The 12,516-nt window shown below is 35.1% G+C and overlaps 1 protein-coding gene across 1 annotated transcript; it reads right to left on the bottom strand.

Moving 5' to 3' along the window:
• Nucleotides 1–265: 265 nt before the first annotated feature.
• Nucleotides 266–3,325, bottom strand: LOC143632080 (serine/threonine-protein kinase PBS1-like). The gene is made up of 5 exons (XM_077100668.1): nt 3,125–3,325; nt 2,598–2,827; nt 2,290–2,479; nt 1,515–1,906; nt 266–760 (listed from the first exon to the last, which is right to left on the bottom strand). The coding sequence occupies exons 1-5, from the start codon at nt 3,243–3,245 to the stop codon at nt 332–334; spliced, it is 1,362 nt and encodes a 453-aa protein (XP_076956783.1). The 5' UTR covers nt 3,246–3,325; the 3' UTR covers nt 266–331.
• Between the last annotated feature and the right edge of the window lie 9,191 nt (nt 3,326–12,516).

Raw genomic sequence — 12,516 nt, 5'->3', positions numbered from 1 at the left:
CATGACACCTCCTTGAATACCTTGTATAGGAAACACATGATACAAAAATACTTGCAGTAGTTGACACTAAATTGCTATAATATTAAAAAATCTGAAAGTGTGTTTGCTAAAGCCATTAATAAAGTTGGTACAACCATGTTATGTATCATTAACCAATATCACTAAAACACTTTATGTAGAATCCAAAATTTACCATAAAACATGTTTTAAATTTCCCCATTCTCTTCATCATTTAGTATGCATACATAAACACCTCTTTCCTGAATCGGGTATCGAGAAAACGACAAAAAACTTAAATAAATTAAAAAAAAAAACTGTTATTTTTCATCTCCTAACCATTATTATTCCCATCAAAACTTCCCTGCGCACTTTGTCGTCTTTTTTCTACCCACATTTTAGCCTCAGCAACAGCTCGTTCCCGATCAAGATCTCGGTTCACCATCTTTGGAGTTTGAGTTTCCCGAGGCGAATCTCCTTTTTCAGAACCTTCTAGATCAGCCCATCTGCTTCGACCTGACCCGCCGCCTTCTTCAGTCTTTGAAACTTTACTGTTTCTCTCACTCGGTTCATAAGTATGGTTCGCAAGATAAGATAAGGCAGTAACCACATCTCCTATTAGAGGTCGAGCTGCAGCCTGTTCTTGGATGCACATCAATGCCACAGCTAGAGCTTGATACAGACCCCTCATTGGAAATTGACCTTCCAGCCTCGGGTCAACTAATGTTGCAAATTTCTTTCTATCGTTGAATAAGGGCCGGGCCTGTAATTACAAAACAAGAATTTTAATTTAAAATGAATCAATTCGATTTGTGTTTCATCTCCAAACAAGTGGTAAATGATAAAAGGGTAAATAACGTAAAATACCAACATACTTTCTTTTTTATCCCTCAACAACTTTTTGCACGTTAAAAGTCCTTCTACAAATTAAATTTGAACCAAATTCTTTTTTTATAAAACTTGGAACCAATACATCCAATTGTTTTGCTTACGTGTTTATTTTTATTCTTACGTTGCTTATGTTTTTTTTTAGCCTAGTTGTTTTCTAAAACAATGTGAATGTATCAGTTTTAACATGTTTTAAATATTCAAATTTAACATATAAAGTGACTTTAACGTGCAAAAAGTTGTCGAGTGACTTTTTAGTGAAAAAACAAAAAGGAAGTTGGTTTTTAATGGTATTTTCCCATAATAAAATCATCTAAAAAAGATACCTAATCAGGGTCTGAACAGGTTGAACGGGTCAAAAGGCAACAGAAGTATAACTTTAAGGCATAAAACTCCTAAATTATTTTTTAAAAACATTATGTTATTACCAACATAATAAAACTTCTGTAATTTCTGTAATCATATTTGACACGGTGATTATTTATTTAAGAATAGTTATTATGCACAAAAAGTGTCCGGGAATAACTCAACCGGGCTGTTTCGACCCGTTACACGATCAGCTCATTATATCACTTTAATAAATGAAAAAGAAAAAAGAAAAAAGTGTAGGATGGAAAAGAAGGGGTTACCCAAGTGACAAGATTCTGTTGTCCTTGTGGTGCGGTGCTGTCTATTGATTGCCGGCCAGTAATAAGCTCTAAGAAAACCACCCCAAAGCTGTACACATCAGACTTAACCGTGAGTTGGCCGGTCATTGCATATTCAGGAGCACAATAACCGTACGTTCCCATGACCCGTGTAGAAACATGAGACTTGTCTCCAGTGGGACCCAACTTAGCCAGCCCGAAGTCAGAAAGCTTGGGCTGAAATCCCTCACCAAGCAATATGTTTGATGATTTGAAATCCCGATAAATAACCGGAGGGTTAGCCTTGTCATGAAGAAACTCCAAACCTCTCGCTGCGCCCACTGCTATTTTCATCCTAGTGTTCCAGTCTAATGCTTTTCTATCCGATGGAAGATCTGCAAACGGTATATAAAACATCAAGTTGGATTATTATTATTATTATTATTGTTATTGTTGTTGTTGTTGTTATTGTTGTTATTGTTATTATTATCATCGTCATCATTGGCGTGGGATCTGGTACAAACAGGCAAACAACTTTTAACTTAAGAAGTCTAAGAAGCATTAAAGTAATTATGCTAATACTTGAGTAATTATTAGTACGCTATAGTTTTAAATTAGCGTAACAATAACTACTCTAGTTCATTTTGTTGTAGCGTAACAATAATTACTCTAGGGTCAGCATAATTACTCTAACGCATCTTACACTTCTCACGTTAAAAGTTATTTGTATTTGATCCTAATATATTCTGATATTTATCAAAAGAAACGAAAAGGTTACCAAAAAGATGATCTTCTAAAGATCCCAATGGCATGAATTCATAAACAAGAAGTCTTTGGTCACCATCAGCACAATACCCGATTAAATTCACTAAATTCGGATGATGCAACAAACTTAGCATAAGAACTTCCACAAGAAATTCACGGTTACCCTGGAGCCCGTTTCTATCCAATTGCTTCACAGCTACAATCTGTAAAACATAGTTAATCAAATTCACAATTTAAGCAAGATCACATTAATTTCCTTCATGTAATCAAGATTACAAATACCATAAAAAATCATCGAAAAATTCAATTAAATAAAAATACCTGACCGCTACCCTGAAGACGCCCTCTATACACATGACCAAACCCGCCCTCCCCTAAAAAACAATCCGGGCTAAAATTACGGGTTGCAACCGCAAGCTCACGGAACGTGAAAGTATGAGCAGCAATTTCAGCATACGGGCCATCTTTCGGCCCTTCTTTCGGGCTGTCTTTCGGGCCGGATGATTCCCTCCTTAAACTCACATTATTTCTAGATTTCAATCTATCCGCGCCTGCGAATCCAATCATTTCGTAACAATCAAATTACATAAATGTAATAACTGCAAAAGTGTCCATCTCAACTACTATTAATTCAAGTAAACTTTCTTAATAGCAACATGTCATAAAAAAGAAAAAAAAAAGGAAAATGAATGATGTCTTAATCATATAACATGATGGGGTCTACTACAATACAATCAACATCAATCTGAAACTAATAGTCAACTGGTCAAAAGTCATATAACACATAAAAAACAAAATTCATACAACAATTAATAGATCAGACCAAACAATCGAAATTATGAGCATACCAGAAGGCAATCTTGAGATGTTTGAAGGCGCAGGTGTGTGGATTTGAGGGCGATCAGTGACAGCCTTTTGAGGGATTGATTTGTCTTCAACCCTCGAATCAAAACAAGAAAACCAACCCATTAATATTGATCGAAGTGTGATTAAAAAGGTAATGAATTTAGGATGAAATCAGCAATCTTGGTGGAAACCCGGATGGAAAAACCTAAAAAGATGAAGTTTTGAATGAAGAGGGAGTAGAGAGCATATTAAGATGCGTATTTCATTAATGACACGTCGTCTCTCTCTCTTTCACACTCCATTTTGACCAAATGAATGGAATGCATATGCATTTGATTTCGGGTGTTCTTAAAATAATATTTGATTTTTGCTCTTGTTGATTATTATTATTACTATTTGTTTTTTCTTTTCTCTAATAAAAATTAAAAACATAGACTAATTTTTAAACGTTTTAATTATATGTTGTTGGCTATTTTAGTGTAATTACGGATTAACCTGTTGATCAAATTTAATTGTAATATGAATCGAAGTAAGTCGGTTGTGGGATGAACAACCTAGGTAGAGACTCCCAGGAGTTCATCTATCCTAGTACTACTTTTACCTGAGCACGATTAATTATGAAGTTCTCATCTCGTCCACTAACATCAAGCCCAAAACACGTTGATGATTTAAGAGACGGAACATTACTTATGAGCCAAGAATCTATTATGTTCACGGCCGATGTGGGATTCGCCTAGGATGCTATCAAGGGGAAGCAATCCCCGGCGGGGCTTGCTTTATTAAAATCGCATTAGAAATTTAATTTTATTAAATTTCGTATATGTTAATATTGTCAAAATAAAGAGCATGTTTTGTATAATTTGAAATTCAAAACATGATAACTGCTAAGTAGTTACAAACAACCCCAATAACCATCTCTAGATCAGACGATTCTTTGTTCTGGTTCACAATAACTCTCTCAAATTCATACTCAATTCTTGCTCAATTCAGTCTGAGTTTTATCCGATCAAAGAATTTAGGAACCACAAATAGTTTTTATCTGAAAGTGCTATCATAGATTTCCTAGGATATCTCTTTTTCCGTGCAATTTTCCCAACATATGTTATCTGGTATGTGAAAGTGTATTGTGCGTTTTTTTTTCGTATTGAGTTATGATTCTTCATAGAAGAAGTTCAAATTGGTATTTAGTTAAAAGTTTTGTATTGGTGATGACACCTATGTCTTTATTACAAAACTAGTTATGTACCATCTACCTTGATGTATTGCTAACTCTCATTATATCATCAGATACTAAATACAAGAGCATTATGTTTGTCTTAGAACTATTTAGTCAATTTCTGTTAGGTGCTAATTTAGATGTTAAATTGGGTGACATTTGTTTAGTAATTTAGATGGTTGTTTGGGTGATATTAGAGGAGAAATTATTTAAAGGGTTTAACCCTTATTTAAATTCATATACCACGTCTGGATAATACGATTACTTTATATGATAGAAAACAAAATGTCGAATGAAATATTATTTGTAAATATAATTACTTTATCATATTTATATGATGATTGAGAAAAAAATTGAATGAAATATTATCGAAAAATAATGCTATTTAGTTACTCAATAATAGTTGCATAGTTATTTTAATTGTATATTGTGACAATTGAGCCAAAATAAGGTACATCTCAGTATGTATTTATCGATTAAGCAAATAAACGCGTATTATGTATCAATCTAACGATTAACCGAACGGGTATGGTTATGACCTAGATATCCCGGGGGGCTATCTATAAGCGATATACGTTTAATATAAGCTAATATATTAGTAATATGGCCTTAGTTCGATAGCAAACAAGTTAAACGAAAACATGCTCGTTTAACTACCCGCTATAGATTTAAACGCAAAAGATAGTTACAAACCAAGCATTGTATCATCCGTTAAGCCAAAAAAGACTTACCAAACACTTATTTGAAATGTTTTAAGCGATCCGTGGAAATATTTTCGATTTTTACAAACGTATAGTATGTTTTTATAAATTTACACAAAACTAGCCGAAAAACACTCGTTTTCGCACTGTTTGACGCACCGGATATGTTTTTCGCGTCAAAAACCGAACCCGAAATAAATTTGGAACTGGGCTTTCATGTTTGGGCTTAGAAATTTAATTAATGGGCCAAAATAAGCCCGGGGGGGCTTATTAGTTCCGGCCGCAAGACGAGAACCCCCCCCCCCAAGGGTTTTCTTTTTTTTTTATAACAAGTTGTGAAGATATAATATCATCAAAACTTGTGAAAATCTGATGTTCATCAAATCTCCAGCCAAAACTCCAAGAAAAACTTAGGTAAGTTCATAAATTCACCAATTTCTAACATGTTTAATTAGGTTTAACAACATATAAACATAGTTTGATTGCCAAAAATCATTCCTAACCATGTAAAAATCCTAAAAATGGCCCATAAACATGTTTTGATCATACACATGGTAAGGATCCTGGTTTGATAGTTTTTTTGTCCATAAACACGGATTAGAGGGTTGAAACGACATTTTTACGGTTCAAAAGTTCGTTTTTACATCCTAGCCGAAACCCTAAGTCAAGAGCTGTTATGTTGATGAAAAATTGCTTGGTTTGTGATATAGGACTTGTACCTAGCTTTCATAGAAGCTACCTAGCTTTCATAGAATCACAAGAGCTTGAAAACTTGATTAGAAAGGCGGAAACGAACCAAAACCGCTAAGGTAATGCCGAAACACTCGTTTACGGGCTGTTTAGGTTAAGGTTGTGATGTGCATATTTTTAGGTCTTGAAATTTTTCATGGACATTAGGGACCATTTCATTGAGTCTCTGTTCAAATTTGGTATTTTTTTGACCATCCAAGAATATTTGGCGAATTTATTACCAAATTGGGACGTTTATTTGGGAAAAATAGTTAAAATGCTTGAAAAATTATGAAATTTTGTGGGAAACTCAGATTTGGTATATTTTTATCACATATGAAATTTGGGGGCATTTGGAAAAGTCTAAGTGTGTTTTGTGCAAATGCGTTCGTATGAATTTTTATAGCCGAATTTGGTCCGAAAAGAATATTGATCAAGGTTATTTTCGGCTGGGTTGTGTTTGTTTGTGTTGATGGTCCCTAGGCCGTGGACTAGTTTCTAGCTAGGCCCGGTCCTTTTGTAAACTTGTTTAAATTTATTTTATATTTAGTTGGCCGTTCAAAAAAAAATGAAAGTTGAAACATATTTGTGCCCGCTTTACTCATGGTTTCCGTGAATAAGAACTTGACGTAATTAATGTTTTCTTACACTTGTGAAAATAAATAAATAAAATGGTCTAATAAAATGTCAACGATTTGACTTAACAATGTCTTTCCTCAATCATTATTTGTTGTTTTTATGCGTTATGGTACAAACTAAAAAAATTGCAAACTCTACAAACGGAAGGAAATGGCAGTAACAAATCCGTAATTATTCATATACTAATTGTGTTTTTGCATTGACTTTGCTAACAAAGTATGAATTATGAAAAACCTATTGATGAATCTACACATCAGGCCAAATCATTCATCATATTAAAACTAAAATTCAAACCCTCACCGATCAAACTTGAATCATGCGAGTTAAACAAGTCGTTAATGTCAGCTATATTAAACCAGATGCGAGTAATTGAAACAAAGGCTCGATTAGTTGGCAACGATGAAACTAATTTCAGTTGTCTGATCAATTGAATCGATCAACTAGATTTTTAAGACTCGGCCTGTTGAATTAATAGAGAGCGTCAAATCAATTGAACAAATTGGGTTAATCGTATCATCTTTCAATAATTTTTTCATTCAATTTTTAAGATTAGCTGGGTATTACCGGCGCTTTATTGCTAACTTTTTGAGCATAGCCCAACCTTTAACTCTTTTGACTCAAAAAGATCGATGTTTGGGGAGAAGATTAAGAAGTGACCTTTCAACTGCTGAAGCAGAAACTATGTCAAGCCCCGATACTAAGTCTACCAGAGGGAACTGATAATTTGGTAGTTTATTGTGACGCTTCCTGAAAAGGTTTAGGATGTGTACTCATGCAAGGAAACAAGGTCATAGCATATGTTTCTCGATAGTTAAAGGTGCACGAGAAGAATTATACTACCCATGACTTGGAACTGGGCGCGGTTATTTTCGCATTTAAGATCTGGAGGTGCTATTTGTATGGCACCAAATGTACAATATACACCGACCACAAAAGCCTACAACACATTTTCGACCAGAAAGAACTGAACATGAGGCAGAGGAGATGGGTAGAACTGTTGAACGATTATGACTGTGAGATTCGATACCATCCGGGCAAGGCTAATATAGTAGCAGATGCCTTAAGCAGGAAAGACAGAATCAAACCATTAAAGGTCCGAGCACTTGGAATGATTGTCCAAACCAGCCTTACCAAACAAATCCATATTGCTCAAAATAAAGCCTTAAAAGAAGATCATTTGGAAAATGAAGATTTACATGGAAACGAGCAAAACTTTGAAGAAAGAACTGATGAAATTTTATACTTCAAAAACCGAGTTTAGATTCCCACTCTTAGCAATTTGCGGGATTTGATCATGGACGAAGCCCATAAATCCAAGTATTCCATCCACCCAAGAACAGATAAGATGTACAAGGATTTGAAAGAATATTACTGGTGGCCCGGTATGAAGAAGGATATAGCCACGTATGTCGGTAAATGTTTGACTTGTGCGAGGGTTAATGCTAAATATCAAAAACCTTCAGGAATGTTGCACGAACCGGAAATACCGCAATGGAAATGGGAACAAATTACCATGGATTTTGTAACACACCTCCCTAAAACTTCCCGAGGAAACGATGCAATATGGGTAATAGTTGATCGACTAACCAAATCCGCACACTTTCTTCCAATCCGAACCACTTATACAACTAAAAAATTTGCACACATTTACATCAATGAAATCGTATCTCGACATGGCGTACCCATTTCAATCATTTCTGATCGTGATAGCCATTTTACCTCTCGATTCTGGCAAGCTGTACAAGAAGCCTTGGGAACCCGAATTAACCTAAGCACCGCTTACCATCCTCAAACCGACGGTCAATCCGAGCGAACCATTCAAACCTTAGAAGATTTGCTTCGCACTTGTGTATTCGACTTCGGTGGGAACTGGGATCAACATCTTCCATTGGTTGAATTTTCATACAATAATAGCTATCACAGTAGCATCCAAGCGGCACCATATGAAGCACTGTACGGGCGGAAATGTAGATCACCCTTGTGCTGGACTGAAGTCGAAGACACTCAAATTACCCGATCTGACTTGATTCAAGAAACCACTGACAAAATCCGTAAAATCACAAACAAATTAAAAATCGCCCGAGATCGATAGAAAAGTTACGCTAATGTTCGCAGAAAACCGTTGTCTTTTGAAGTAGGTGATAAAGTATTCCTCAAAGTATCCCCGTGGTAAGGCGTTATTCGATTCGGTAAAACCATTAAACTAGCTCCGCGATACATTGGACCATATGAAGTCGTTTCTAAGATCAGTCCAGTAGCCTACCGACTGAAATTACCTCGGGAGTTAAGTTCTATTCACGATGTCTTTCACGTATCAAACCTGAAAAAGTGTCTTACCGACTAAACCGAAATCGTGCCATTAAAAGACTTAAACGTAAACGAAAAACTAAAATTCATTGAAGAATCGGTGGAAATACTGGAGGGGAAAATAAAACAACTAAGACATAACAAAATCTCTCTGGTCAAAGTTCGGTGGAATTCAGAACGGGGACACGAATTCACGTGGGAGCGAAAATCCGAGTTTAAAAAGAAATACCCGCACCTATTTCCAAATAAGCACAAAGTTGAATAATCAAATTTCGTGGACGAAATTTTCTAACGGGGGGAGAATGTGACAATTGAGCCAAAACAAGGTACACCTTAGTACGTATTATCGATTAAGCAAATAAACGCGTATTATGTATCAACCTAACGATTAACCGAACGGGTATGGTTATGACCTAGATATCCCGGGGGGGCCATCTATAAGCGATATACGTTTAATATAAGCTAATATATTAGTAATATGGCCTTAGTTCGATAGCAAACAAGTTAAACGAAAACATGCTCGTTTAACTACCCGCTATAGATTTAAACGCAAAAGATAGTTACAAACCAAGCATTGTATCATCCGTTAAGCCAAAAAAGACTTACCAAACACTTATTTGAAATTTTTTAAGCGATCCGTGGAAATATTTTCGATTTTTACAAACGTATAGTATGTTTTTATAAATTTACACAAAACTAGCCGAAAAACACTCTTTTTCGCACTGTTTGACGCACCGGATATGTTTTTCGCGTCAAAAACCGAAACCGAAATAAATTTGGAACTGGGCTTTCACGTTTGGGCCTATAGGTTTAATTAATGGGCCAAAATAAGCCCAAGGGGGGGGGCTTATTAGTTCCAGCCGCAAGACGATAACACCCCCCCCCCATGGTTTTCTTTTTTTTATAACAAGTTTTGAAGATATTTTTATCATCAAAACTTGTGAAAATCTGATGTTCATCAAATCTCCAGCCAAAACTCCAAGAAAAACTTAGGCAAGTTCATAAATTCACCGATTTCTAACATGTTTAATTAGGTTTAATACCATGTAAACATAGTTTGATTGCCAAAAATCATTCCTAACCATGTAAAAATTCTAAAAATGGCCCATAAACATGTTTTGATCATACACATGGTAAGGATCCTCGTTTGATAGTCTTTTGGGCCATAAACACGGATTAGAGGGTTGAAACGGCATTTTTACGGTTCAAAAGTTCGTTTTTACATCATAGCCGAAACCCTAAGTCAAGGGCTGTTATGTTGATGAAAAATTGCTTGGTTTGTGATATAGGACTTGTACCTAGCTTTCATAGAAGCACAAAAGCTTGAAAAATTGATTAGAAAGGCGGAAACGAACCAAAACCGCTAAGGTAATGCCGAAACACTCGTTTACGGGCTGTTTAGGTTAAGGTTGTGATGTGCATATTGTTAGGTCTTGAAATTTTTCATGGACATCAGGGACCATGTCATTGAGTCCCTGTTCAAATTTGGTAATTGTTTTACCATCCGAGAATATTTGGCGAATTTATTACCAAATTGGGACGTTTATTTGGGAAAAATAGTTAAAATGCTTGAAAAATTATGAAATTTTGTGGGGAACTCAGATTTGGTATATTTTTATCACATATGAAATTTGGGTGCATTTGGAAAAGTCTAAGTGTGTTTTGTGCAAATGCGTTTGTATGAATTTTTATAGCCGAATTTAGTTCGAAAAGAATATTGATCAAGGTTTTTACATTCTGGAATTGATACAAATTGTTTTGGGACATAATTTGAGTATTTAGGAATTTTTTGTGGAATTTCTGAAAATTTTTTGGGATAAACGGACGAATTTCAGGCTAAATATAGTAGGAAAAATGAATTTTTATAAATTAATAAACCAGTAAATAATTCCAAAATTATTTTTATAAAAATCTACATATTTTATTTGATATGTGGATAAATTTTCATAATTTAATGATTAACGGTTAATTAATTATGCTAATTTGAAGATTAAACAAATTCAATTTTAATAAAAACCGGCAAGTTCACGATTAACGAACTTGCGGGAATATCAAAACACCAAGAGTGATCAAAAATCATATTTTTGGATTAATTAATTAAAAACGAACTTTTTTATGAAAAACCTGGACAATCTGATAGATTGTGTGTGTTTCTCCTCAAATCAAACTGAATAAACGGAAACAGGCCCTGTAACGAACCCAGAACCCCAATATGTGATCTTTCTTTATAACTTAATCATTTTATTGACCAACATATTTACCCAAGCTTATTTCCACATAACTGTTTTCTGAACGCATAGACGAACAACTTGGCCAGCTGGGGAAACGGGGAAACTGAGCCAAGTTCGGTTTTAAGTATTAGACATTGAACAACATCACAACCTAAGTCTGATGCCACTTTCTGGGCGTTCCAGCTATACCCAGATTAGTTATATAGCCCAGTTTAGTATTAAGATTATGATAATATTAAAATATTAATATTATTATAATATTGATTATAGGAACTAGTGATATCAAATCAGGCAAACCGCGAGCTGACTCAGTGTTGATTACCTACTAAATAGTGAGTTTCATGACCCCACTCTTTAAACAGTTTTACGAACTTCTGGGGTGAAAAGCATGCTTGATTACGTATACATATCTGAAACTTGTAATGATGTGAGTTATCTAAGTGCTAACACACGAAAGTCTCCACGATCACAGTGATTAACTTCGAGCCGGTGGCTTGTGAATAGTACTATTGGTTTGACAAACACAAACGGAATCGACCTGGTTGCCGTGTCACATAGCGCCGTTTGCACATGACCATATTCATACATACAGGCTATGTAGTGTTAGACATAGCTATCGGGGCATGTTGTGGGCGGAAGGGGAGTCACAGTGGTTGATTGAGCGTGGGAAATGGATGCAGGCAGCACATACAGTCAAGGCTTCACTTAGCTTAGCATAATTACATCATTTACATACATACATACTTGTATCATGATTCAAGTGTTTATTGTGAATATTCATAACTGCTTTCTTGAAACTCGTGAAACTCACCAACTCCAGTAATTGACCCGTTTTAAACTGCTTTTCAGGATTACCGAAGTTGGAAAATCCGTGATTTTGTGCTATCTGTTACTAAACGTGATCGATGCGGTGTGAACAGAGGTAAGGTTACTAGTACGAGTAGAGTAGCTTATGAGTATATTTTGTTGTAACACCTAGTTTGTACACAAAGATAAATCAATGTAATATAATGTAAATTAGTTTGTCATGTTTCTTTATAAACAATGTTGTTGATACCAGAAGTGTCTGTTACATTCCCGTTTTACGCTTCCGCATTGTGCTAGTCGGGGTGTGACATATATATAATAACTGAATTTGATATAAACAAAAATTGAATGAAAAAATTATTGAAAGATGATACGATTAACCAAATTTGTTCAATTGATTTGACACTCTATTAATTCAACAGGCCGAGTCTTAAAAATCTAGTTGATTGATTCAATTGATTAGACAACTGAAATTAGTTTCATCGTTGTCAACTAATCGTGCCTTTGTTTCAATTACTCGCATATGGTTTAATATAGCTGACATTAACGACTTGTTTAACTCGCATGATTCAAGTTTGATCGGTGAGGGTTTGAATTTGAGTTTTAATCTGATGAATGATTTGGCCTGATGTGTAGATTCATCAATAGGTTTTTCATAATTCATACTTTGTTAGCAAAGTCAATGCAAAGACACAATTAGTATATGAATAATTACGGATTTGTTACTGCCATTTCCTTCCGTTTGTAGAGTTTGCAATTTTTTA

The sequence above is a fragment of the Bidens hawaiensis genome, unplaced genomic scaffold (genome assembly GCF_021521415.1).
Source record: "Bidens hawaiensis isolate Kalapana, Puna unplaced genomic scaffold, B.hawaiensis_p1.1 tig00006365_1, whole genome shotgun sequence".
Classification (NCBI taxonomy): domain Eukaryota; kingdom Viridiplantae; phylum Streptophyta; class Magnoliopsida; order Asterales; family Asteraceae; genus Bidens; species Bidens hawaiensis.
This window is presented reverse-complemented; position numbering and strand designations above follow the sequence as displayed.

Excerpts from the sequence above, each read along its gene's own strand:
- LOC143632080 (XM_077100668.1), bottom strand. The coding sequence starts at position 3,245 with ATGGGTTGGTTTTCTTGTTTTGATTCGAGGGTTGAAGACAAATCAATC. Across the intron at positions 2,480-2,597 it reads GTCTTCAGGGTAGCGGTCAG|ATTGTAGCTGTGAAGCAATT; the intron begins GTATTTTTATTT and ends TATGTTTTACAG. Across the intron at positions 1,907-2,289 it reads TTTAGAAGATCATCTTTTTG|ATCTTCCATCGGATAGAAAA; the intron begins GTAACCTTTTCG and ends TACCGTTTGCAG.